The 25,358-nt window shown below is 50.3% G+C and overlaps 1 protein-coding gene across 1 annotated transcript; it reads left to right on the top strand.

Moving 5' to 3' along the window:
* Positions 1-7,743: 7,743 nt before the first annotated feature.
* Positions 7,744-16,509, top strand: LOC311176178 (olfactory receptor 14A16-like; the record flags this gene model as incomplete). Its single annotated transcript, XM_084241485.1, has 3 exons — positions 7,744-8,467; positions 14,342-14,463; positions 16,348-16,509. 3 exons carry the CDS (start codon positions 7,744-7,746, stop codon positions 16,507-16,509), a joined length of 1,008 nt encoding a protein of 335 aa, XP_084097611.1.
* Between the last annotated feature and the right edge of the window lie 8,849 nt (positions 16,510-25,358).

Genomic DNA, 25,358 nt, shown 5'->3' with positions numbered 1-25,358 from the left:
GTGCAGACGGGCTTCTCCATCGCGGCACTGTCTAGAGGCTGGTTTCCTGTCTAGTCAACACTTTCTGGCATGATGTTAACAAGTTCCAGTCATATTTGTCAGGAACTATTTCACAAGTTATAATTTTTTTCTGATTTAACTTATTTTCATTAAATTCTTATTCCACTCAGTGGAGGCAAAGCCATTGTTGCAGTCGCTGCAGGAGCACAGCTGGCGGCCAACGTCCAGGAAGATTGGCTGAGCCCGGGAGGCAGCCAGGGCCTGGGAGATGCAGGGCAAGATGCTGAGGAACACCTGGGCCCTGGCGGGGAAGAGGAGGCAGCCCAGCGAGCACCTGTCCCCCACCCCTGAGGCTGCAGACTTGACAGGGAAAGTGAGGTCCCGGCCCATCATTCAGAGCTCACCAGTGGCAGAGATCACACTGATGACCCCAAGAGACAATCCTGCCGAGGCCGGGCTTGGGCACGTTGATGCCTGATTATGGGGTCTGGGGGCACAGGGTCATCTGCAGACCCCAGGACATGGAGATCCAAGGACGGCCGCTGGGCCTTGCTGGCCTATGGCCGCACATCGTGGGAGCTGCCGTGCACTCAGCCTGGCGTGGTAGTGTGCCCCTGGGATGTCTGACAGTGGGACAGGGCCAGCGTGCCAGCAGCCCTGGGCTGGCAGAGCTTGGCGCCCTTGCCAGGTCTCTGCGGCTAGGCAGGAGATGCATCAGGAAGCCACCTCGGAGAAGGCCAACCACTGCTGCCAAGGTCAGGAGGTCCTGAGCGATTGAGAAGCAGCCAAAGGGGATGCTGAAGAAGACAGTGGGCCTCTTCAAATCACCCAGGTGTGATGCCTGCTCAATTTTGAGTGTCGGGTGCCAAAGAACCCTTCTACTGGGGGACGGGCAGGGAACATGGCTTGTGTGGAGAGCACAGCTGCAGGGCCCAGAGAGCTGTGCGTGGAACTTGCTACCCATAGTTCCCAGATCCATGTATGGGGAGAGGGTTGGCTTTAGTTCACAAGATCCATTGTTTTCCCCTCATTCATTCAATTGTGATGGTTTTCTCTTTTCTTCCCTCTCTCCCCTCTCTCTCCTCCCTCCCTGTTCCATCCTCCTTTAGTTCCTTCCTACCTTTAATTTCCCTTCCTCCTGCCCCATCCTCCACCCACGTGCCAGGCTCCCAGGAGGGCGCAAAGGGATGACGGTGACTTTCCAGCTCCCTGTGGATGGGGCTCATCCGCGGCTCTGAGGACAGGGCCACACTCGGGTCCCCGCGGCATTCAGGGGAGGGGGTGGGTCTTGAAGGGGGATGTGGTCCTGCTCGCAGAGTCTCCCGGGAAACCCTGATGGCGCTGATGGGTCAGGCAGCTCATTCCATGGGAAGCCACTGATGAGGACACCCGGGGCCCACGAGGGCGAGGTCCCTGCGGAGGGCATGGACGCATCAGGGCCGGGCTGCGGAGACAGAGAGCGTGCACCCTTCAGCCTGTCCGCCGAGTCGGTGATGACAGAGGCCTGGACCCGAACAGCAGAGGCCAGTGCCGCGGGGGGCAGCGGGGGACCAGCCGTCGAGAGAGGTCTGTGTCTCCTCCCAGCTCTGGGAGGGCGAGTTTCGTGGGAGCCACTACTAGGACAGCAGGCGTGTCCCAGCAGAATGAGAATTCTGTCAAATAAGGTGGAGAAGATTCCTTTATAGTTAAATGTCTCACGTTCAATTTCAATACATATTTCCTGCAACTGCGGATGTCAAAGTGTTAGATTTCAATATAAGTATATTCTTTATGTCTTTCCAGTGGTTATTTTTTTTTCTTTTTTGAGGTAACATTGTATTACAACATGGTGTCATTTCAAAATACATGTTGTATTTCTGAACAGTAGATAAAATATTCATCTTATAAATTAAAATTAATAAATTATGAAGGTAGGTATATTCAGTTTCAGAAGGCCACGTTGTACTGTGATTAGTTTCTAAGTGTGAATATACATTTTGTCTTTAAAGGTGTTCCATAGATTATCATCTTTCATGCATTTATTATTACAATATTTTGATTTATAGTAGACAATTATTGTATCAAAACTATATGTCAGCATTCAACACTCTGAATTGAAAGTGTATAATCATTAAACAAAATCCCACTTAATGGAAGTATTTAGGAAGCAGTGAAGAAGAAACTCAGGGGCAATTTAAAATAATGCTAATTGCTTATAAAGGGAAAGCTAAACATTTCATCCATGAAATATGATGACACTTAAGTGAGTCAGAAATACATGACATTTTCCCAGTGAATTATGTTGTCTATTTTTCATTCACACTAAAGTGGTGAACACACGTGGAAATCAATTATAGATGTGATCATGTTTTTATTTCAATTACACACAGCAACAAAGCTATGTAAAATCTAATTTTGTCAATAAAAATATTCTAAATCACTGAAAAAGTTTTTAAATAGGCTACAACAGGTTTACAATTTATTTATTTTTGTTTTCATTAAAATAGCTGGAATTGTTTCTCTGATCTCTACAGTAATTTTATATTACTCCTTGTCCTGAAAATCCTACCTAACTGTGTAAACACACCTCATCATTACAAATACCAGTGTAAACCACCCCAAAGATGTCTACATCTAAGATTGCCTGGTATTCTCATTAATCTTCTGGTTTTATTATTTTAAATTACTTCCACCACCGTATTACCATGATGGCAGGGGCCACAACCGGCGACTGCTCACCCCACAGCCTCCGTGGTGGTCACCGCCGTCACCAGGAGGGCCGCAGGGCGCCGGCCGGCGGTGACGGTCACCCCTGGCCCGCGGAGGCCGGGTCTCTGCAGGAGGCCTGGGGTCCACAGCGCCGCGTGAGCGGCGGCACCACAGACCCAGGCCCGGGCCTCTGGGCCCCGTTCGGGCAACATCAGAGACAGGCGAGGCCCGGCTGTGGCCAAGTCCTTCAGCTTCTCCCCCTCCTGGTGGCCGCTGGCCGATGCTGATGTTCTCGGAGGCCGCACCGCTGCTTTTCTTCAGAGGCTGGTGCCGTGCCCACGCCCCCCCTCTACCCCCTGCCGGTGGTGGCTCCACCTCAGCGTCGGCTGACCCGGGCTTCCATCCTCTCAGGCTGCCCGCCTCCAAGTCTGATTGGACCCATTTTCAAACCTGTGGCTGATTGGCCCATTTCCCCATCAGCCCCCAGCACTGATTGGTCCATTCCACGACCCAGGAAGTGCCCTTTACGTGAAAGCACTCTGAGGAACAACTGCCACGACTCACCTGCGGTGAGAGGCGGGTTCTGGTAGGAAAAGTCTGATTGGGCCATTGAGCACCAATCAGCTCATGGCGTTCTCCTGATTGGTGCAGTCCACGATCCAGGAAGTGCATTGCTACATAAAAAGTCTCTGAGGCGCAACAGCCACAACTGACCAGTGGAGCCGCAGGGGGAAGGACCCGCTGCCCTGCCCTCCCCCCACTGAGGCCGTGGTTCTGGGAACAAAAGGGCCTGATGACCCCAGGCATGGTGGATATGCGGGGCTCTGAGTCAGCCAGACACGGAGCCTGAGTCGGCCTCGAGACCTGGGCGGCTCCGCGCGAGTGGATGGATGAGGACAGCGAGTGACAGTGGCCTTGGGGCCGCAGCCAGCCTGGTCCCGGTGCGGGGGTCGGGTCACGGGTGGACCCTCGGGGAGCGGGTGGACACTCCCCCGGGGAGAGAGGGGCGGGGCCGTGGACACTCCCCGGGGAGAGAGGGGCGGGGCCGTGGACACTCCCTGGGGGAGAGCGGGGTGGGGCCGTGGACACTCCCTGGGGGAGATGGGGACGGGGCCGTGGACACTGCCCAGGGGAGAGGGGGGCGGGGCCGTGGACACTCCCTTGGGGAGAGCGGGGCTGGGGTCTCAGGGCAGCGGGACTGTCTGAGGCAGGTCCAGGCTCTGAGCTGGGCCTGGGCGCGGGCGGGTCGGGCTGGACCCGGGGCGTCAGGGGGCGTCCATCACCTTTGAACCCCCTCCTGGAGCCGCCCGAGTGGGGGGGGGGCGCAGCCTCTCGGGCCTCCACTGGGAGCTGCTCTGCCCCTGGCGCCTCAGGGCCCTTTCATGGAGAGCCGCACTTCCGGGTCGGGAGTGGACCAATCAGGCGCCGGGGCGGACGGGCCCGGCCCAATCAGACGCAGTGTTGTTTGGGGGTCAGAATGGGCTCGTGGGCTGCGCAGCCCGTGAGCTGCTCTTCTGGTGGCTGAGGGGGGATGTATGGGAGGCCGCGGCCTGTGGAGGGAGCTGCGCATGTGCCCGCGAGGGAGGGACGTGCCGTCCAATGAGGGGAGGGGGGACTGCGCGAATGAGGTCCGGGACAAGGGACATGGAGGCTGAGGGGAAGAGGCGCCGCGTCTGCCCCAGGGGTGGGCAGAGAAGCCGAAGCCCGTCCAGTCGCGGCCTCGGGTCTATCCTGCACCCCTGCTGGCCGAGGTGGCCAGAGGCCAGGCCCGCGCCTCACAGTGTGGGTGCTGCCTGGACACCCCAGAGCCGTGGACACTCTGGCTCTGATGCCGCCCCGGGCCAGGGGTGACCCTCCCACGAGTGATCCCTGGCTCTGCTGCCCGGCCTCGCGGTGACCGGCAGTGACACCACTACTGGCCGGTGCTGCACGTGTGTCTAGTGCAGCTCACACTCTGGGGCACCACCGGGGCGAGGCGCCTGGCGCCTGGCACAGGCAGCCGCTGGCCGGCGGGGGCAGGTGGCCACGGGCTCTGGGGCAGGTGCTGAAGCCTGAGCTGACCTAACGGGCCCAGGCTGACCCCCGCTGGCGCACACGGGGCAGAGTGTGGCCCCTCGTGTCTGGAAACACGGGTTTCTCTACTGGTCCTCAGGGCGGGAGGGTCCTTGACGGGTTTGGAGGGATTTTGGGGGTCAGGAGCCGGGCTGCAGCGGGGCCTGGAGCAGCGCCTGTGAGCCCAGCACAGCCCCGGGTTGGGTCTCCCTCCGCCCCCACCCCAGGGTGTCCAGCTCAGCCTCCCCCTGTGGCAGGCACCATCTTGCTGAAGCAGCCGTAGGCTGGGCCAGGTGGACACCGGGCCCGGGGCAGGATGGTGCATGTGGCCCAGGACTGCCCCGTCTCCCTCCCAAATAGCCCCTTGTCCGTGCACCCTGCCCCGGTGGGTGTGAGCACGCGGGGGACACCCCTGGGAGAGGGTCCCCCCACTGCTGTCTCAGAGCCCAAGACACAGACCAGGGAGTGGACAAGCCTAAGACAGCCGACCCTCGGGACTCCCCCGAATTGTAAGAGAAACACAAGATTTAGTAAAACATGATGGTTCAGGTTGTATGACATTTATAGGTGCAGAGAATAAAGTGGCATTTAAATAAAAATATTTAGTAACGTGAGCAAATTCACATATTTGTTGGTTTTCTTCCTCTCCCTCCCCCTCCTGCCTCCACATTTCTCCATACCCCTCATGCCCATCTCTCAGGTCTCCCCACGGAGGCACACAGTGGCTGACAGTGACTTTTCAGTGCCCGTTGGAGCTGGCTCATCATGTGCTCCACACCCGGGTCCCCCGTGGCCAGTCTGTGGAGAGTGATGGAGCCTGGAGGAGGAGGAGGATCTGCAGTCCTGTCCACACAAATGTAAAGAACTAATGAAATTGCCCCCCACACGCTCATTATACTAATTATCACTGAATGGGCTATAGCACAACGCCAATTAAGACAGTCAACTCAAAAAGGGCACTTGTCCCTCTGGAGGAAGGTGCCTGAGGTCTGGAATCTGGACAGTGTCCAACACCTGGACACCAGCTCCAGAGCTCAAATAGCCCAGCCCTGAGGCCCTGCTCTGTCCATGAGGCGGCGCAGGACTGTGTGCAACATCTTGTGAGTACTCAGAGGTGACCCACGAGCCCGGATCATGGAGTGAGAGGCCAGGAAACCCTCTGTCATGCCATGGCCACAACCTCAGGAGAGACAGGACACAGCAGTGGGAACTTCCCCACAGACTGCAGGTATCTGCTACCAGCTGTTTACAGAGGAGAATCCATTCAGAATTGAAAATTTTTCTATTTCAAACTTCAATTTTGACTCAAAAAGCAGTTAAAATACTCATTTTGTAGATTATAAAAACTAATAAATTCTAAAGAAGCACAAGTTGCTGATTTCCACAATTCCCTATTCTGGGATGAATTGCAATGAGAAGAAATAACAGTTTTTAATGTAACTATTCTAAATATTATGAATTTTAATTGCATCATCAGATTTTGATTTGTGATAAAAACTAAACCTGAGTTGAAATTAAAATTTTATTATAAAAAATCAGAATGGTATTTCTTTATGTCCCAAAAGGTGATGAGATCTGTAAGATTAAAGCAGAAATTCATTAACTTTTTACAGCAACATTGGTGACAGTTTCATGGCTCTGACACTGAAGTGAGGGTGCCATAGACATAGACTATGGATGTGAACTTGGGATTTTTCCCCAACTCCATCACTCAGAGATTGTAAGTGATATTGTGAGAGGAAGAAGTAACAGTTTTTTTTTTTTTTTTTTTTAAGCCAGGAAGGGATTTGATCAAAACATATTTTGTCAATATATTTACTGTAATCAAAATATTTCTATATCTAGTCCACTTTAGCAACTTTAGCAACTTTAGCGCTTTAGCAATTTTTATTAAACTATTTTTTAATTGTTTGCAATATGCTTAATCACCACATTTTCCTTAAAAATCCTGCCATCACCAGGGCCTGTCCCTCCGTCACCCCACAGAGGGGGGAGAGGATGACATTGGGGGTGAGGAGATTGGGGAGGGCTGCCCCATGTCCAGACATCCCCACTCACACACGGGCCTGGGGTGATGAACAAACCTGCACACGGGGGACCCGGGTCCCTGGGACCGGCAGGGACAGCCACACACACAGATCATCTGGCTCAGCCCCGGAGCTATCTCCTCCCTGCACAGATGTGCATGAATAGAGGGGACAGAGGGGCTGGGAGGGACCAGGGGGTGGACGATCCCATCCTGCAGGAGGGATGTGTGGGGTGACCCAGGAGGAGACTGTGGGAAACGTGGTCTCTGAGTCCTCAGATTTTGGGAGTCAGGGGCAGGAAGATGAGGAGACGAAGTGATGGACCAGGAGGCAGCAGTGAGGCCACAGGGGCAGAATCTGACACAGGAGGCGTCAGGACATGCCGCACGGGGACGCTGAGCCCAGATCATTCAGTTCCAGGACAGTGTTGGGTCCAGGGAAACAGGAAAACAGGGAACCGCACACCCCATCTAGTTGCAAACCTGTCACCGTGGGGCCTCCCCAGACCAGGGCTGTGCTGGAGGAGCAGGGACAGGCTCTCCAGGGTGAGTAGGGGGGTTGGACACGGTCACATGTCCTCTGGGACTGTGCTCTGGACAACCTCTGGGAGGTGTGCTGGGCTGAGATGCTGGGGTCTGGGCATGAGGTAGGAGAGCAAGACTGGGGAAAAATAGGGAGGTCTGTCACTTGTGTTTGTTGACACCTATGAGATTCTAATTTGTTCAGGTTTGTAAGGGAGAGTTGACATTTTATCTCTTTACCAAATTTCAGAGACAAGTTGGACAAAATAAAATAACACATGAGGTGGTCAAAAAAAGGTTGAGTACAGCGGACACACTGTTGAAGATTTAGACTCCACCAAACTTCGAAGGAGTAATTACCTGGTAAATAGACTGAATCATTATCCTATGCTTATAAACCATTTTATATTCGATATTGGAAGATTTGATTTTTTTTCTGTTTCCTTTTTTTACAGATGATATCGCCAGTGGTGACCAATCTTTCAACCGTGACAGAATTCATGCTCCTGGGGTTCCCTGCCCATGGGACCTTGGAATTTTTGCACCCACTGCTCTTCTCCCTGGTCTACCTGTGCGCCCTGCTGGGGAACGGGATCATTGTCCTCATCACCACCCTGGACCGGCACCTCCACACCCCCATGTACTTCTTCCTGAGGAGTCTGTCCTTCACAGACCTCTGCCTCATCTCAGTCACGGTTCCCAAGTCCATCACCAACTCTCTGAGGCACAGCAGCTCCATCTCCTTCCAGGGCTGTTTTGTCCAGGTCTTCATGATGGTTATGTCAGCAGGTACAGAACTTCACCTGCTCACGGTGATGAGCCTTGACTGCTATGCTGCCATCTGCCACCCCCTGAACTATGAGGTCATTATGAGCAGGGACAGGTGTGTGCAGCTGACAGCTGTGTCCTGGCTGGGTGGGGGTCTCTATGCTGTGATGTTCACAGCTGGAACTTTCTCCTTGTCCTACTGCGGTTCTAGTGTGATCCACCAGTTCTTCTGTGATGTCCCCCAGTTATTGGCTATTTCCTGCTCAGAAAACCTAATGAAAGTATTTGTCCCCATTCTCATTAATGCAATGATAGAATTCGGCTGTTTTACCTTTATCATCACTCCCTGTGTCCACATGTTCTCTGTTGTCTGGAAGATCCCATACACAGAAGATAAGGCCAAGGTCTACTGCACGTGCCTTCCCCACCTGCTGGTTGTGGTGCTGTTTCTCTCCACTGGATGCTTTGCTTATCTGAAGCCAACCTCAGGGACTCCGTCCATGTCTGACCTGGTCATTTCTATGTTCTACACGATGGTGCCCCCCACCTTTAATCCCCTCATATACAGTCTGAGGAACCAAGCCATGAAGTCAGCTGTAGGGAGACTGATAAATGGCCAGTACTCCAAGATGTGAGATATCATAGTCTACAGTTATAACCTCTCATTTATTGTTTTTCACCTCTAACTCTTGCATGTCATCACTTAGAATGTATAGACTTCTTACATTAGCATTTCTCCTTTGACAGAAATTTATTTTCTCATATTTTCCATTAGCTCTAGTTTCCTCCAAAACACAATCCTTTGCCCAACCTCTACCTGTGTGATATTCATAAACTATATCCAGTTCATTGTGAAAACATTGTATTTGGTGTGGAAAGAATGTTCTAGAACTCACACATGACCAACATTCACGTAAAATTATGCAGTGGTAAATGGTATCTGTCCTTGGGATTACTCAGGTCATGGGACCCATCCTGGGCACTTGGTTCCCACAGCCCGTGTCTGTCTCCATTGAGGGCCCCATCCTTGTGGAGGGGAGGGGAGACAGTTGAGTAGCATCCCCAACCATTATAATTCCTAAAGCGGTGTCTTCCTCTAAGAGACATTCATGTTTCTGTTCAAAAGACAAGGAGATCTGCTCCCGAATCTGCTGGGGATGTGCGGAGTCCATGCTGAACCCCACAACTGATGAAAATATTCATTTCTATGATGTCTGATTTGATCTAACAGGACTGCACTGTTGGATGGACTATCACAAAATTAAAAACTGTATGAATTTTGCTGAGGAACTACATTTCTACTTTTAAAATATATGTGTTTTATACATTGGTCCGTGTGTTTACTTTCAGGTTCCCTTAGTTTCCCCAGTTGTATTTTGAGTCTCACACCAGGACTTCTTTCGACACTCGGGTAGATGACATTTCCTTCCCTTCCCTTCTACCTTGGAACCTGCTATTTATTATGTCATGTAAAGAATGCCATGTAAAGGTCAGCACGACACTATATGTCAGTTTTTATTCTCCAGCAGCTTCTGTGCAGTAGACCCCGGGGCCTCACGGCAGCTTGCCCACCCTGAGAACATGAGCTGGGGGTGATATTCCTCCCTCAGACCTTTCCCAGGAGAAGGTCACAGTGACCCCTGCACTTCCTACTGATCATGACATGCTAAGTCCATGAAAACTTTTCTTAAAAAATGTTTGTAAACCATAGGACTTTGTGTCAATTGAAATTTCAGAATAAAAATGTGTTAGAAAAATTTCTCAAATTACTGTCATTTCTACAAATGTCTTTGAGCAGAGATTTCTATTCCCTGGGACACTTACATCAGGCCCTGGTCAGATTTTTTTTTTTAATATTTTCTATTTTCCTGTGGACCAAACTTCTAAATCTCTGTTGAGCCAGAGAGTTGATTTCATCAGTGATGTCGCGTGAGGTTATGCGAGTTTACAACTTTCCACCATCCCAGAAATGCTTTATTCATGTGTTTTGGTTGCTTTAATGTTGGGGATAATTTCCCATTCTGTGGACACAGTGCCCCCTGCAGTCCACACAACACCCCGTTAGTGCCTCCTCTTCTTCCATGTGTGTCCCCTTGTTTCTCTCTGATCCCTCAAGTAACAGCACATTTTTTTCACTAAGTCCGACATCTGCTTTTGCTGCATTTGGTGATGGAGCTTCTCTGTATTTCTGTTCCACAGATGAGTGAGACGACCCGCATCTGTCTCTCACTCTCTGGCTCATTTCACTGAAGAAAATCACCTCAGGATCCAGCTATGCTGTTGAAAATGACATGATTTCATCCTTTCAGAGCTGGGTGGTACCCACTGAGTGTGGACTCCCACTATGTATTCACTGCCTTGTGGCCGGCACTTTGTTAGGGCCAGGACCGGCCATGGTGGACGGTTCTGCTGTGACCACAGTTGCACGTGGTCTGCCACAACTGCCACCCCAGAGTGTTGTGAGGACACACTCCAAGGAGAAGGGGATGAGGGCGCAGGGACTAGTGGCCCCACACCCTAGAAAGCATTTGAGCCTAAGAGACGCCATCCCCAAAATAGACCCCTGCACTGGGTCTTGCACGTGTGTCTGTGATGTGGACACCAGAGGGGGCCAGAACATGAACACACACATTAATGGGGACCGTGTACCAAGGGACAAAGGGAGGTGAGGACATCGTCGTCTGAGACCCAGAGGGCGGGATAGCCAGTCAGCCTCTGGGTCAGCATTACAGGCTTGAAAACTCAACCAAGGCCACAAAAGCATCTTCATGTTTGAGAACCAACCACGACCTGCACGGCCTGCGATGGCTGCACAACAGGGCCCAAACCAGGCTCCCAGAGCCCATGTTGGAAGATAAATTAGCCTTTCAGGGACAGATGGTAACGGGGGCATTTCTTACTTCACTGGAGAAGCCATTTTAATGTCCATGCCCAACTACAGAAAATAGTCACAGTAACTCTTCTGTCACTGCAACATCACTGAGAGATTTACTTAAACGACCTGGAAATGGTGGAGGAAGTTGCATAGGAAGAGTCTCAGCCCAGCCTCTCACTCTTGGCCACATGCACTGCCTCTGATGTGGAGGTGGTGATGGTGGCTCCCGGGTGTGGCAGAACTCAGAGACCATCACACACACATGCCACACACAGCCAATCTGGTCAGCACTGCAGCATGATCTGCTCACTGAGGTACTGACCGTTCCCAAGCATCTCACAGTCCAGGCCACACACAAAAGGCCTCTTCCCATGGGGCTGAGGACCCAGAAGGCATGACATCCAACCAGGAGATGCGCAACACGCACAACCACCCATGACCACAGCCAACACCACGGTCCCTCCCCACGTGAAGACCACAAAGAACCTCCCGCGAGCAGCAGCTACTCAGACTTCAACCAGATGGGCAGGCGTAAGGCAGAGCAGCCATGCATATGTGACCAAACACACACACAGGAACTCATGAGAGCATGAAACACCCCACTTCAGAGGGTCCAGTTTTCTTCCCTCTGTCGTTCATTCTGGTGAATTTCTCTTTGTCTTCCTTCCCTCTTTCCATTAGTTCCATCCTACTTTATTCATTTCCCTTCCTCCAACCTCAACCTCTTCACAAGCACCTCTGCAGATCCCCCCAAGAAGGACACACAGGGGTGATGGTCATTTGCCTACTCCCTGTGGACGTGGCTCATCTGTGGCTTTTGATAGGGCCACACCTGAGTCACCGTGGCTGGTCAGTGGATGATGAAGGAGGCCTCAGATGAAGATTAATTACAAGCTTTAAACAGAGTGCAGATGACACACAAAATCGCCTCTGACAACTCGGTGAACCAATTATCACTGAATGTGGGACAGGATGACACCAATTAAGACAGCGAACTCAAAAAGGGCATTTGTCCCTCTGGAATAAAGTCACCTGATAGACAGAATCTTGGACAGTGTTCAACACACGGACACCAGCTCCAGAGCTTTAAAAACCCAGCCCTGAGGCCCTGCTCTGTCCCTGAGGTGGCAGCAGCACAGGGTGGAAAATCCTGTGAGTGCTCAGAGGTGACCCCATGAGCCCCAACCATGGAGTGAGAGGTTGGGACACCCTCTGTCCATGCCATGGGGAGACCCTCTGTACACGCCTCAGGAGAGAGACTCGATATACCTGGAAATTTCCACTCAGGTATCTGCTCCCCAGCCATTGTCAGAGGAGAATCTATTCTGATTATAAAATTTAAAAATTTCAAAAACTTCAAGCTTCATTTTAGTTTTGAGAAAGTACCATAATTAAAATACTGATTAATAAAGGAAACTATTAAAATAAAAGGTGGACAAAAAGTTGAATTTCAGGGCCTCCCCGGTGGCGCAGCAGTTGAGCGCTGGGTTGTGAAGCTGCCCGTGGCGTCTGCGGCACCAGTTCAATCCCCGGCTTCTCCCCGGCCACCAGAGGAGGGTCCCACATGGCGCGCAGACCTCTCCTGCCGCCCACTGCTCCCCTCAGCAGTGTACTTCGGTCCTTCTGCCTGCTCTGCTCCCCGCTCTGGCTATGGTGAATTCTCTCACCCTCCCACGCTTCTGACTGTACCCAGTGCATGTATAAACAAACAAACAAACAAACAAACAAACAAACAAATAAATAAATAAATAAATAAAAAAACATGCCTCTATAAAAAAAAAGTTGAATTTCACAGTGCTGTATTAATATGGGATATGTTTCAATGAGGGAAAATATATTTTTCTTTACATTGTTCCAAAGATTATGGACTTTTAATACATTTAAGATATCAAGAAATATTGATTTATGGCATAAGACAATTATTGGTTCATAACTGTAATTTTAGCATTCACCACATGAAGTGGGAGTATATTAAGTAAGGAATAAATCACAAATGAATGAACTTAAATTGAAATAAAGATATAATGAGAACAAAATTAAAAATAATACTTCTTATTCCATTTCAGATTGTTGCTTGTTTTTGTCCCTAAATATTATGACACATGAAAGACAAGTGGAAATTAAATAACTTTTACAGAAACATTGTGGACTGTTTGTGGCTTGGACACTGAAGTGAAGATGAGTGTGGAAATCTGAGTATTGTCAACGTAAACTTGAATTTTTAACTCCATCGGTGATGAATTCTTATTCATATTTTCAAATGGAGAAGTCACAGATTTTAAGAGAACCAGGAAGAGAATATTTATCAACATATTATAATTATATTTATTTTAAATCAGTGAAATGTTGTCTACATATAGGATCACCACTTATCCTGATTTATTAACTTGTTTTTATTAGAACTATTTGGAATTATTTCCACTAATCTATTACAATTATTTTCTATTATTACATTCTTCTAAAAATACTTCCTCACCAGGGCCCGCCCCTCCATCACCCCACAGAGACGGGAGAGGATGAAATTGGGAAGGAGGAGAGAGGGCAGAGCTGCCCCGTGTCCAGATGTCCCCACTCACACGCGGGCCTGGGGTGAGGAACAAACTCACACTCGGGGCACTTGGGGTCCTGTGACAAGCACACCCCACCCCATCTCCCTGTGCTCACCTGTTACCATGGGAGCCTCCCCAGACTAGGGTTTTACTGGAGAAACAGGGACAAGCTCTGTGTTGGAGGAGGGGCTGTGCATGGTCAAGGGGCCTCTAGGACTGTGCACTGGACAACCTCTGAGATGTGTACTGGGCTGAGATGCTGGGGCCAGGGCAGGAGGCAGAAGCAGTGGGGCTGTGGTGGTAGGGAGGGGTTGAGTTTGTTGTCAGCTGAATTTGTTGACACATATGAGATTTTAATGTGTTAATGTTTTGTACAGAGAGTTGAAATTTTCAGTTCTTTACTAAATTTCAGAGACAAGTTGGACAGCATAATAAAGATAAATGAGATGGAAATGAAAGGTTGAATACAGCAGTACACGCAGATCAGAATATTAGACTCTGTAGGACCTAGAAGAAGTAATTACCCTGTAGAGAGATGGAATCCATTAGCCTATGTTGATAACCCATTTCATGTTCAATACTGGTAGATTTGACAATGTTTTCTTCCTCTTTATTTTTTTACACAGATGATGTCTCCAGTGGTGCCAAATATCACAGCCATGACAGAATTCATCCTGCTGGGGTTCCCCACCCAGGGGTCCATGGGCTTCTTTCACCCACTGCTCTTCTCCCTGGTCTACCTGTGCGCCCTGCTGAGGAACGGGCTCATCGTCCTCATCACGATCCTGGATCGGCTCCTCCACACCCCCATGTACTTCTTCCTGAGGAGTCTGTCCTTCACGGATCTCTGCCTCCTTTCAGCCATGGCCCCAAAATCCATTGCCAGCTCTCTGAGGCGCAGCAGCTCCATCTCGTTCCCAGGCTGTGTCGTCCTGGTCTTCATGGTGATTATTTCAGCAGATGCAGAGCTGAACCTGCTCATGGTAATGAGTCTCGACCGCTATGCTGCCATCTGCCACCCCCTGAACTGTGAGGTCATCATGAGCAGGGACAGGTGTGTGCAGCTGACAGCTGTGTCCTGGCTGGGTGGGGTTCTCTATGCTGTGATGGTCAAGCTGGAACCTTCTCCTCGTCCTACTGAAGGTGTAACATGGCCCACCAGTTCTTCTGTGACATCCCCCAATAACTGGCTATTTCCTGCTCAGAAAACCTAATGAAAGTATTTGTCCCCATTCTCATTAATGCAATGATAGAATTCGGCTGTTTTACCTTTATCATCACTCCCTGTGTCCACATGTTCTCTGTTGTCTGGAAGATCCCATACACAGAAGATAAGGCCAAGGTCTACTGCACGTGCCTTCCCCACCTGCTGGTTGTGGTGCTGTTTCTCTCCACTGGATGCTTTGCTTATCTGAAGCCAACCTCAGGGACTCCGTCCATGTCTGACCTGGTCATTTCTATTTTCTACACGGTGCTGCCCCCCACCTTTAATCCCCCTCATATACAGTCTGAGGAACTAAGCCATGAAGTCAGCTGTGGGGAGACTGATGAAGGGCCAATACTCTAAGATGTGAGATATCACAATCTAAAATCATAACTCTTCATTCGGATTTTCCCCTCTAATTCTTACATGTCATCATTTATAAAGCATAGACTTGCATTAGAATTTTTTCCTTTTCCAACTATTTATATTCTCATAATCTTCCATAAACTCCTTTTTTTTTAATACTGCAATCCTTTTCCCAACCCCTTCCTGTGTGATTTTCATAAAATGAATGTGGCTCTCAGTCAAAAACATGTATATGGTGTACAAAGAATGTTCTAGAACTCACACATCACCAACATTTAAGTGAAACAAAGCAGTAGTAAGGTTGGGGGGTGGTGTCTGTCCTCAGGCACACACAGTCACAGGACGCCCTGTCCTGGGATCTAGGTCCTCACAGCCTATGTGTATCTCTAAGGAGGGCCCCTTTCCCTGTATGGGGGAGGGGAGACAGCTGAGTGGGGTCCCCCACCCCTCATGATTCCTAATGGGGCATCTTCCTCTAAGAGATATTCATGTTTTTGTTCAAAAGACAAGGATAATCTACTCTTGAATCTGATGGAGCTGGGAGGATGGACCTGTCCTTGGGGAAAAAGGAATCTGTGATTGAAAGCAACAACTGGTGTGAATATTAATTCCTAGATGTCTGATTTGATTATAACAGGACTGGACTGTGTGACATACTTTAATAAAATTAAAATGTGTGCGAATTATTATTGAGGAACCACATATATACAGTTAAAATGTGTAGGTTTTAGACATTTTTTATTTTGTGTTTAGGTTTAGGTTCCCTTAGCCTTCAAAATTGTATTTGATGTCTCACAGCTGGACTTCTTTTTCTTTAAGATATATTTATTTCTGGGGTGTGGGCCAGAGGTGCAGGGGAGGGGGATAAGAGGATTCCCCAGAGACAGAGTGGGGAGAAAACTGAAATCCACTGCTGGGGGGAGCAGCGGGTAGACAGGAGAGGTCTGTTGTGCCATGTGGATAGCTCCCTGGCAGAGAATCAAACTCCTGCTGCAGTGGCTGCCGATAGCTTGATAGCGCTGTGTCTAACCCCTGCACCACTTGGAGGCCCTCACACCTGGGCTTCTTGTCAGTGTTCCTATAGATAATATTTAAGTCCTTTTCTTCTACATTGGAACTATGCTTTTTGTTTGTTTGTTATGTTTTGTAAAGATCTTTATATAAAGTAAAGCATGGCAGCGATGAGGATATTTATTCTCCAGCAACTTCTGTGCTGTAAACACCAGGGGTCTCACGGCTGCTCACGCACCCTGAGAACATGAGCTGGGGTGATTTTTCTCATGCGTTCTCTCTGCAGCAGGTCACTGTGTCTCCAAACGCCCTGACGGATCACAACATGAAAATATTTCTTGCTGTAGATTTACAAGCTGTGGACACAGTATCTCCTTTGATGATCCAGCTGGCCCTGGCCCCTCGAGCAGCACCACAGCTGCCCCTTGGCCTCATGACCTTCCCCTGAGCCCATAACAGACTTTCTGCCCCAGGGCACAGACCCGACCCTGCACCCTGTCGCCCACACCCCCTGCTGAGCAGGAGAAAATGGGGTGTCCATTCCTGGGAGTGCCTCTGGCTCAAGGAGAGCCCAGGGTGTTGCGGTGACAACAAACTGGTGAATGGGAGCCAGGAGCAGGCTGCACAGGGCAGGACACTGCTGAAAGAGCCAGGCCCGGCCTTCTTAGTACTGGAACCAGTGCACGGAGCAGCTGTGGGGCTGGAGGACACCGGGGAAGGAGGGCGGGACGAGAATTGTGCTGGCATCTGAGGTCAGGGTTGGGGGTTCCCAGGCCTCTCACTGCGGGGCTACTCAACACTGACATGGGGACCAAGCCCTCCCCTGACCACAGTTCCAGTCTTATCATGGCGTCCATGCGTCAGCTTCTGGGGTTCCTTGTCCTGCATCAGTTAACAGCCCCCGGCGTTCTGGGTCACCCCTCATGATGCATACCCTTGCCAGTGCCCTGCTTCTGGCACTTGGTTGGGCTCTGTGACTGTGGGACTGGGGGACTGGGCAGCCCTTACCCTGCACAGAAAACACCTGCAGGTGACAGCGATGGGGCCACTCAGGAGGAACAGACCACAGTGGTCAACCCTACTGCGGGCGAGTCCTTCTGGAGGTCCGGCAGAAGCGCCAGGTGCACTTCCTGTCTCAGCCGCAATCCTGGCCACCACTGGGCAGTGCGTGTCCCTCATGCCCCTCAGCCTTGGGCTTCCTGCCTGAGCATGCAGACGGGCTTTTCCATCACTGCTCTGCTGGGGGGCTGGTTTCCTGTCTAGTCAGAACTTCTTTCTGGGATAATGTTATCAAGTTCTAGTCATATTTGTCAGAAAACAATTCACAAGTCATATTTTTCCTGATTTACGTCATTTTTCATTAAACTCTTATTTCACTTAAGAGCACCCATTTGTGAATGTAGAAATGTGCAAAATATTTCCCTTTAGTTGGGCTAAAATGTTACAATATCATTTTATTTTAAGCTGCCCTGTTGGGCACCATGACTGGGGGTATCCACGTGTCTCAGGAGAGGAATTTCTCAAAGCACCAGGATAAGGGCAGCTCCACAGCTGGTTAAAGACAGCTGGAGAGGCTGGGCAGAGTCCAGAGGGGGTGAGCAGCAGAGAAGCTGGCAGTTCAGGGGTCTCTCTAGCAGGGGGAGGGGCCCTCGGAATTGAGTCACTGTGCTGCCCCCACTCCTGATTCTGGACTAAGTGGGGAGCCCCTGACCACCTCCCCCTTTTCCACTTGCCAGACGCCATCCAGAACAGAGCTAAGCCCAGTCATGGGAGCCGGGGCTGGTGTCCTCAAGCTAGTTTCCAGGAAAGATGCCGGGAAGGCCAGCTCTCCCACCCTGGGTCACCTCCTCTTCCAACCAGGCCTCGAGTGTTGATTCTGTGTCTGACATGCTTTTTTCCCCTTTAAAATACCAAACAATATTATGAAGTTTTATAAATAAATGCTCCTTGTGTAATAATTCTGCCTCTTGCATAACACTATTCTCAAGTTTCTATATGTTCTCTTTGCTTTTCTTCTATCTAAAATTAAAAGTAACAATTTTCACTAAAAACACACATTTTTCTTTTATTTCCTCTAACATCTCGCATCAACAGATACCTGTTGAGGACAGAAACTAGGTGTGATTTTTCTTTTATTTCCTCGAACATCTCTTTAACATATACCTGTTAAGGAAGGAAAATAGGTGTGATTTCTCTTTTATTTCCTAAAAACACACATTTAATAACTTATCCTCAAACTGAAGATGGAAGGATGGTTTGCCTGAGAGGAGCAGATTGAATCCTAGTATGATTTTCTACTTGTACGTCAGCACCTTCAATATGAATTACTAAAGTTTTAGCCTGTAGGGTAAATGACTTAAAAGTCAGTCTTATTCTCAGCATCCTGCCATCAGCCTCTAAGTCTGGCCCATGTGGTCTTGCACATATGCCTGTGATTGTGGGCACCTGGGCCAGAGCTCCAGGGCATGCACATATATAATGGGGACACCAGTGACAACAGGCGAAGGGGTATAAGTGTGTTGTCACTGTGAGATCCAGAGGCCAGCGAGATGGCCAGAGAAATGGAGGGAAAGAACTGGTCAATCCCATGAGTCAGCATTAAAGGCCTGAAAAATCTACCAAAGGCCACAAAATTAACCTTTGTCTGTGAGAAGTGACAATGGACTTATTGAGCTAAATGGGTGGAAAACAAGTGCAGAGTTGGCAGGATTTTATGCAAACAGAGAGAAGACCCACCAAGTGGCCTCTGTCAATTGAGTCAAAGACATTGTTGGAGTCGCTGTGGGAGCACAGCTGGTGGCCAGCGTTCAGGAAGAGCTGCCAAGTGCAGGCAGTGGACGAGGCCTGAGAGATGCAGGACAAGCTGCTGTGGAACACCTGGGACCTTGCGGGGAGGAGGAGACAACCTGATGAGGACCCATATACTAGCCCTGAGGCTGCAGACTTGACAGGGAAAATGAGCCCCTCTGCCTGTCATTCAGAGCTCGCCCAGTGGCAAAGATCACACTGACTGACTCCAAGAGAAAATCCTGCCGAGGCAGGGTCTTTGGGAAGTTGACAACTATGATTATGGGGCCTGGGGGGAGAGGGTCATCTGCAGACCCCAGGAGATGAAGATCCAAGGATGGCCACTGGGCCTTGTTGGCCTATTGCAGCCTATTGCAGGAGCTGCCATGCTCTCAGCCTGGCATAGCAGTGCAATCTTGGGATGGCTGAGAATGGGGGCAGGGCCAGCATGACAGTAGCCCAGGGCTGGCAGAGCTTGGCACCCTATCCAGGTCTCTGCAGCCAGGCAGGAGATGCATCAGGAAGCCAACTCAGAGAAGGCCAGCCACTGGTGCCAAGGTCAGGAAGTCCTGAGCGGTTGAGAAGCAGCTGAAGGGATGCTGAAGTGGGCAGTGAGTCTCTTAAAATAACCCATGAGTGATGCCTAGTCAATTTTGAGTAAGTGTCAGGTGCCAAAGAACTTGTCCATTGGGGGACGGGCGGGGAACATGGCTTGTGGTGGAGACTACAGCTGACAGGGGCCAGAGAGTGACAGCGTGGGGGTGGGGGGGTGCTGTCCTCAGGTCCCCGCCTGTGACGCACAGAGGGTTCGCTGCAGTTCACAAGACCCTCTTCTTTCCCTCTTCATTGAAATCAGATTCACTTTTCTTCCTTGCCTGGCCTTGTCTCCCTCCCTCCTCGTGTCTGTCTCCTTAGTTCCTTCCTACCTTTATTTCCCCTAATACCTGCCCCGTCCCCCAACCACCTCCTAGGTCCCCAGGAAGGGTGCACAGTGAGTGACAGTGACTTTCCAGCTCCCTGTGGATGGGGCTCATTCTGGTTCTGATGATGGGGCCACACCCGGGTCCCTTTGGCGGTCAGGGGAGGTGATAGGGCCTGAGGGGGAACCAGGTACTGGTTGCAAAGTCTCCTGGGACCCCTGACGGGGCCACTGACTCTGGAGGCTCATTACCGGGGATCCCACTGAAGTCCACAGGGATGACCCTTGGGGTGAGGTCCCTGAGGAAGGGAATTGTGAACACGCCAGGGCCCAGGAGGAGTGGGGGTTGAGACAATGATTCCTACAACCCGTCTGCGGAGTCAGTGAGCTGGAGGCCTGGACCCCGGACGTCAGAGGCCAGCACAGCAGAGGGCAGCAGGGGACTGGGCCATCGAGAGAGGGTTGCGTTTCCTCCTGTCTCTGTGAGGGTGAGAGTTTTGTGGGAAGCAACTTCTGAGTCAGCAGGCACATCAATCCAGACTGGACATGTCAGTCAAATAATTTTTTAAAAAGTAAGGTTTTCAATTTTTTTTATTTTTTAAATTACTGACATATTTCATTTAACCCCATATGTCAAAGTGTTAGTATTCAACATGAAATACTTGTTATTGTTTGCTTCAAATAGTGACTTTATTTTCTTTATTGAAGTAACATTTTTTACCAGAGTATCATTTCAAAATGCATTTTGTATTTCAAAAGCACTGTAGTTGGGCCTCCCCGGTGGCGCAGTGGTTGAGCCCCGGATTGCGAAGCTGCCTGCAGCCTCTGCAGCGCCAGTTAGATCCCCGGCTGCTCCCAGGCCACCGGAGGAGGGTCCCACATGGCACACAGACCTCTCCTGCCGCCTGCTGCTCCCCTCAGCAGTGTGCTTCGGTCCTTCTGCCGGCTCTGCTCCCCACTCTGGCTGTGGTGAATTCTCTCACCCTCCCGCGCTTCTGACTAAACCCAGTGCTTGTATAAATAAATAAATAAATAAATATATCTTTAAAAAAAAACACTGTAGTTAAAATATTCATCTTATAAATGAAAGCAAATGAATTATAAACACAGACAAATAGTTCAGTTTCAGAATGCCCTGTTGTTCTGGGGTGAGTTGCTAACAAAAAAAATACATTTTTTACTTTATGGTGTTTCACATATTATGACCTTCACTCCATTTATCATTTTATAACATTTTGATTTATGGTCTCTACAGTAACTATAGTATAAAAAACATTATTTAAGCACATTGTACTCTTTCTGAGTTTCAACTATATAAATGTTAAATGAAATCACACTTAATGGACACATTTTGGAAGCAGTGAAGAAGAAACCCAAGAGAAATTTAAAATAATACAATGATTTAGAAAGTAAAGCTACTGGGCCTCCCCGGTGGTGCAGCGGTTGAGCGTTGGGTTGCAAAGTTGCCCACGGCCTCTGTGGCGCCATTTCGATCCCCGGCTGCTCCCTGGCCACCGGAGGAGGGTCCCACATGGCGCGCAGACAACTCCTGCCGCCCACTGCTCCCCTCAGCAGTGTACTTCGGTCCTTCTGCCTGCTCTGCTCCCTGCTCTGACTCTGGTGAATTCTCTCATCCTCCCGCGCTTCTGACTGTACCCAGTGCATGTATAAACAAAACAAACAAATAAACAAACAAATAAATAAAAAAAAATGCCTCTAAAAAAAAAAAAGAAAGTAAAGCTACACATATGCATCACAAAATATTATAAAAATTAAGTGAATTGGACAGAAATGCATGTTCTTTTCCCATGATCTATGTTGATATACACACGTAGATACCTATTTTGGACCTGATTTTGTTTTATTTTAACTGAAAACAACAACAGCTATAAATAAAACCTAAATTTGTCAATATTATGTATCTAAATCACTGGAAAACTTTTTACATAGGTTACAGCAGGTTCCAAGTTTAATCTCCTGTTTTCATTATAAAAGTTGAATTGTTGCTCAAAACTCTTATTTGTTTTATATCAGCACATTCTCCTAAAGATCCTGCCTCCTCAGGGCCTGCCCCTCCGCCACCCCACAGAGGGAGGAGAGGATGAGATTGGGGAGTAGGAGAGAGGGCAGGACTGCCCCTTGTCCAGACAGGAGGTAGGAGCGGCGGGACTAGTGTAAAGAGGGGTGTTGTCAGTTGAGTTTGTTGACAGATATGAGATTTTCAGTTTTTCATATTTTGTAGGGGAAAGTTGAAATTTTTCAGTTTTCTAAAGTTTTCAGGACTTCTTAGAAAATGTAATAATGGCACATTCACATGAGCAGAAATACATGGACTGAATAATGAAGTCTATGCAGATGATGATTTTTGACTCAACTGGAGCTAGAAGGAGTAATTATGTAGAAAGTAGATTGAATTATTACCCAGTATTATAACCCATATATTCCACCTTGGAAGATTTTGACATTTTCTTTCCTTCTCCTTTCTCAATACAGATGATGTCTCCAGGGGTGGCCAATCTTATGGTCATGACAGAATTCATCCTCCTGGGGTTCCCCACCCAGGGGTCCATGGGCTTCTTGCACCCGCTGCTCTTCTCCCTGGTCTACCTGTGCACCCTGCTGGGGAACAGGCTCACCGTCCTCATCACGACCCTGGACCGGCACCTCCACACCCCCATGTACTTCTTCCTGAGGAGTCTGTCCTTCTCGGACCTCTGCCTCATCTCAGCCACGGTCCCCAAGTCCATTGCCAACTCTCTGAGGCACAGTAGCTCCATCTTGTTCCCGGGCTGTGTAGTCCAGGTCTTTATGATGGTTATGTCAGCAACTACAGAGTTTTACCTACTCACAGAAATGAGCCTTGACTGCTATGCTGCCATCTGCCACCCACTGGACTATGACCTCATCATGAGCAGGGACAGGTGTGTGCAGCTGACAGCTGTGTCCTGGCTGGAGGCATCATCTATGTGATGCGCAAAGCAGGTACCTTCTCCTTGTCCTACTGTGGGTCTAACGTGGTCCACCAGTTCTTCTGTGACATCCCCCAGTTATTGGTTATTTCCTTCTCAGGAAATTTAATCCACAAACTTGCCCCCTTCTTATTAATGTGATATTGGATATGTGTTTTTTTTTTTTATTTTCATCGTCATTTCCTATGTGCACATCTTCTCTGCTGTCAGGAAGATCCCATCCACAGAAGGGAAGGCCAAAGTCTACTCCACCTGCCTCCTCCACCTGCTGGTTGTGGTGCTGTTTCTCTCCACTGGAAGTTTTGCTTATCTGAAGCCGACCTCAGAGACTCCATCCATGTCTGACCTGGTCATTTCTATGTTCTACATGATGGTGTCCCCCACCTTTAATCCCGTCATATACAGTCTGAGGAAACAAGCCATGAAGTTGGCTGTGTAGAGACTGATGAAGGGCTGTTACACCAGCAAGTAAAGCTCGCCATTCTTTCCCTCAGCCACACAGACCATGTACAAGTGCACGCCCGTGTCCTCAAGCCATGCTCACAGGTGTTATGTGTCACAGGGACACCAGCCCCCCCGCCCTGTCCTCTGAGCCCTCCCCTCCTTTCTCAGAGCCCTCAGGAGGTTGTTCCCCAAGACTTTTCAAGTGTTTCCCTGCTCACATGCCTGTTCTCTGCCGCCCGGAGTGCGTGTCCCACGGGTAGTTGGTCCTGGGTACTCTGTGCCACCGGCTGGGGTTTCAGGGAAAGGACAGAAAGGCCCGGGCAGGTGTGAATGGGGTCAGGTGGCCCCAGCATTGGTCTCACAAACACAGCAGAACTGCCCACAAGCCACAGTGGACACAGGGCTGGGCTGGATGCAGCATTCCACACTGGTCTAGAGGGGCCAGGCCGACCCCAGACCCCACAGGCGTGGGCGCACATCCCTCGGGAACTTCTGGTGGCATGTGGCCTCAGGGCTGGCATTCTTGGAAGCGGTGGACAGTCCTTCAGGGGTCCAGGAACCGGGACTGCTCTGGGGCCTCAGGAGCAGCGAGCACGAGCACCCCCATATAAGGATGGCCCCCCCAACCCCACCCAACCAGGCCTCCGGCTCCCCCACCCTCAGGGTGGTGCCATTTTTGCTGGGCTGCTGTGGTCTTGGCCTGGTGGTCGCTGCAGACCTGGGGTGGAGGGGAACAGCAAGTGGGCCCGGGACCGTCATCCCCGTGTCCTCCTCCAGTACCCTCCACTGTCTCCGCCTGGCTTGGTGGGGCCCCTGAACACACAAGGGGAACCCACAGCTGGGATAGGGCCCCCTACTCTGCTGTGTCAGAGCTGAGTCATAAACCACCCTATGGACACGCCAACAGTGCTGCCTCGGGACTGACCAACATTGGAAGTTAAACACAAGCTTCCCTCACACATGGCAGCAGTTCCAATGTAATGACAGAGTTACAGGTGCTGAGAGTAAATGACATTTTTAAATAAAATAGTTCTGAGAGACACAAACAAATTCCCATGACAAACGATCCAGGTGCTTCCCTGTCTCCCTCCTGGGGGATTTCTTGGTTTCCCTCCTTCCCTCCCTCCCTCCCTCCCCCTCCTGCCTCCACACACCCATCCCCCACCTGCCAGGTCCAGGAGGGTGCACAGTGGGAGATGGTGACTTTCCAGCTCCCTGTGGATGTGGCTCATCCATGGCTCTGACTACCGGTCCACACCAAGTCCCCACGGTGGTCAGGGGAGGGGATGGGGTCTGAGAGGGGACCAGGTTCTGTCCTCCCTGGGTAATAACTAAGGAAATCGCCTCTGGCACACTCAGTGCCCTAATTGCTCAGTGGCGGTTATTTTAGGTTGAGGCCAATTAAGCAGATGAGCAGGGAGAGAGCACAGCCCTCCTCCCCAGGGATGAGCCTGGGTCGGGATCGAGGACAGAGAGCACCCGGGGGACCAGCAGGAAGGTCAAAGCTCCTCAGGCCCCTGCCCTGGAGTCAGACTCGTGCCTGTCCTGAGTTTTCTGAGGCCTCAGAGCCGGCGTCACGGCTGCACAGCTGGGATCTGACATCTCCTTTGTGCGCGCCACTTGCTGGCTTCACAGGAAGCAAAATTTGTATGGGGAATATAACAATAAAATTTATTAAAAAAATAATAATAATCATGAAAAAAAAAATAAAAGACAACTTTCCTCCCCAGGCTGTGGGGGTTGTGCTGGCGTGTGTCCAGGGAAGACAGTTGGGTTAGGGGGACGGTGCCACTGCCCGGCCCTGGTCTACAGCTTCTGGGGTCCGGGGCGCCCACACCTCCGACAAATCCCTTCACTGCACCCAGATCCCTTCACCCCTTCTGGGCGGCTCAGGCTGCCAGGAGCATGTCCCTCCCTCCTGCAGGTGCCTCCTGGCTGGGAAGTGAACTCAGGCCATGGGCAGGACGCGGTGAACAGGCAGGATCTGCCCGCTGCCTGAGGCCCCCCCTAGACCCATGGCTTTGATTGTGCTCCTGTCACCTGAGCTGCACCTGTCCCCTTCTGCCCCTTCCTGTGGCTCCCGCCCCTAGACTGGGGGCAGTCTGCAGGCCTCGGCAGTCATGTGGGGCCGACCTGGCGGGCAGGGATTTCCCCACGAGGGGATGGTGACTTCTGCTA

The sequence above is a fragment of the Talpa europaea genome (genome assembly GCF_964194135.1).
Source record: "Talpa europaea genome assembly, chromosome: 8".
In the NCBI taxonomy this organism is placed as follows: Eukaryota; Metazoa; Chordata; class Mammalia; order Eulipotyphla; family Talpidae; genus Talpa; species Talpa europaea.
This window is presented reverse-complemented; position numbering and strand designations above follow the sequence as displayed.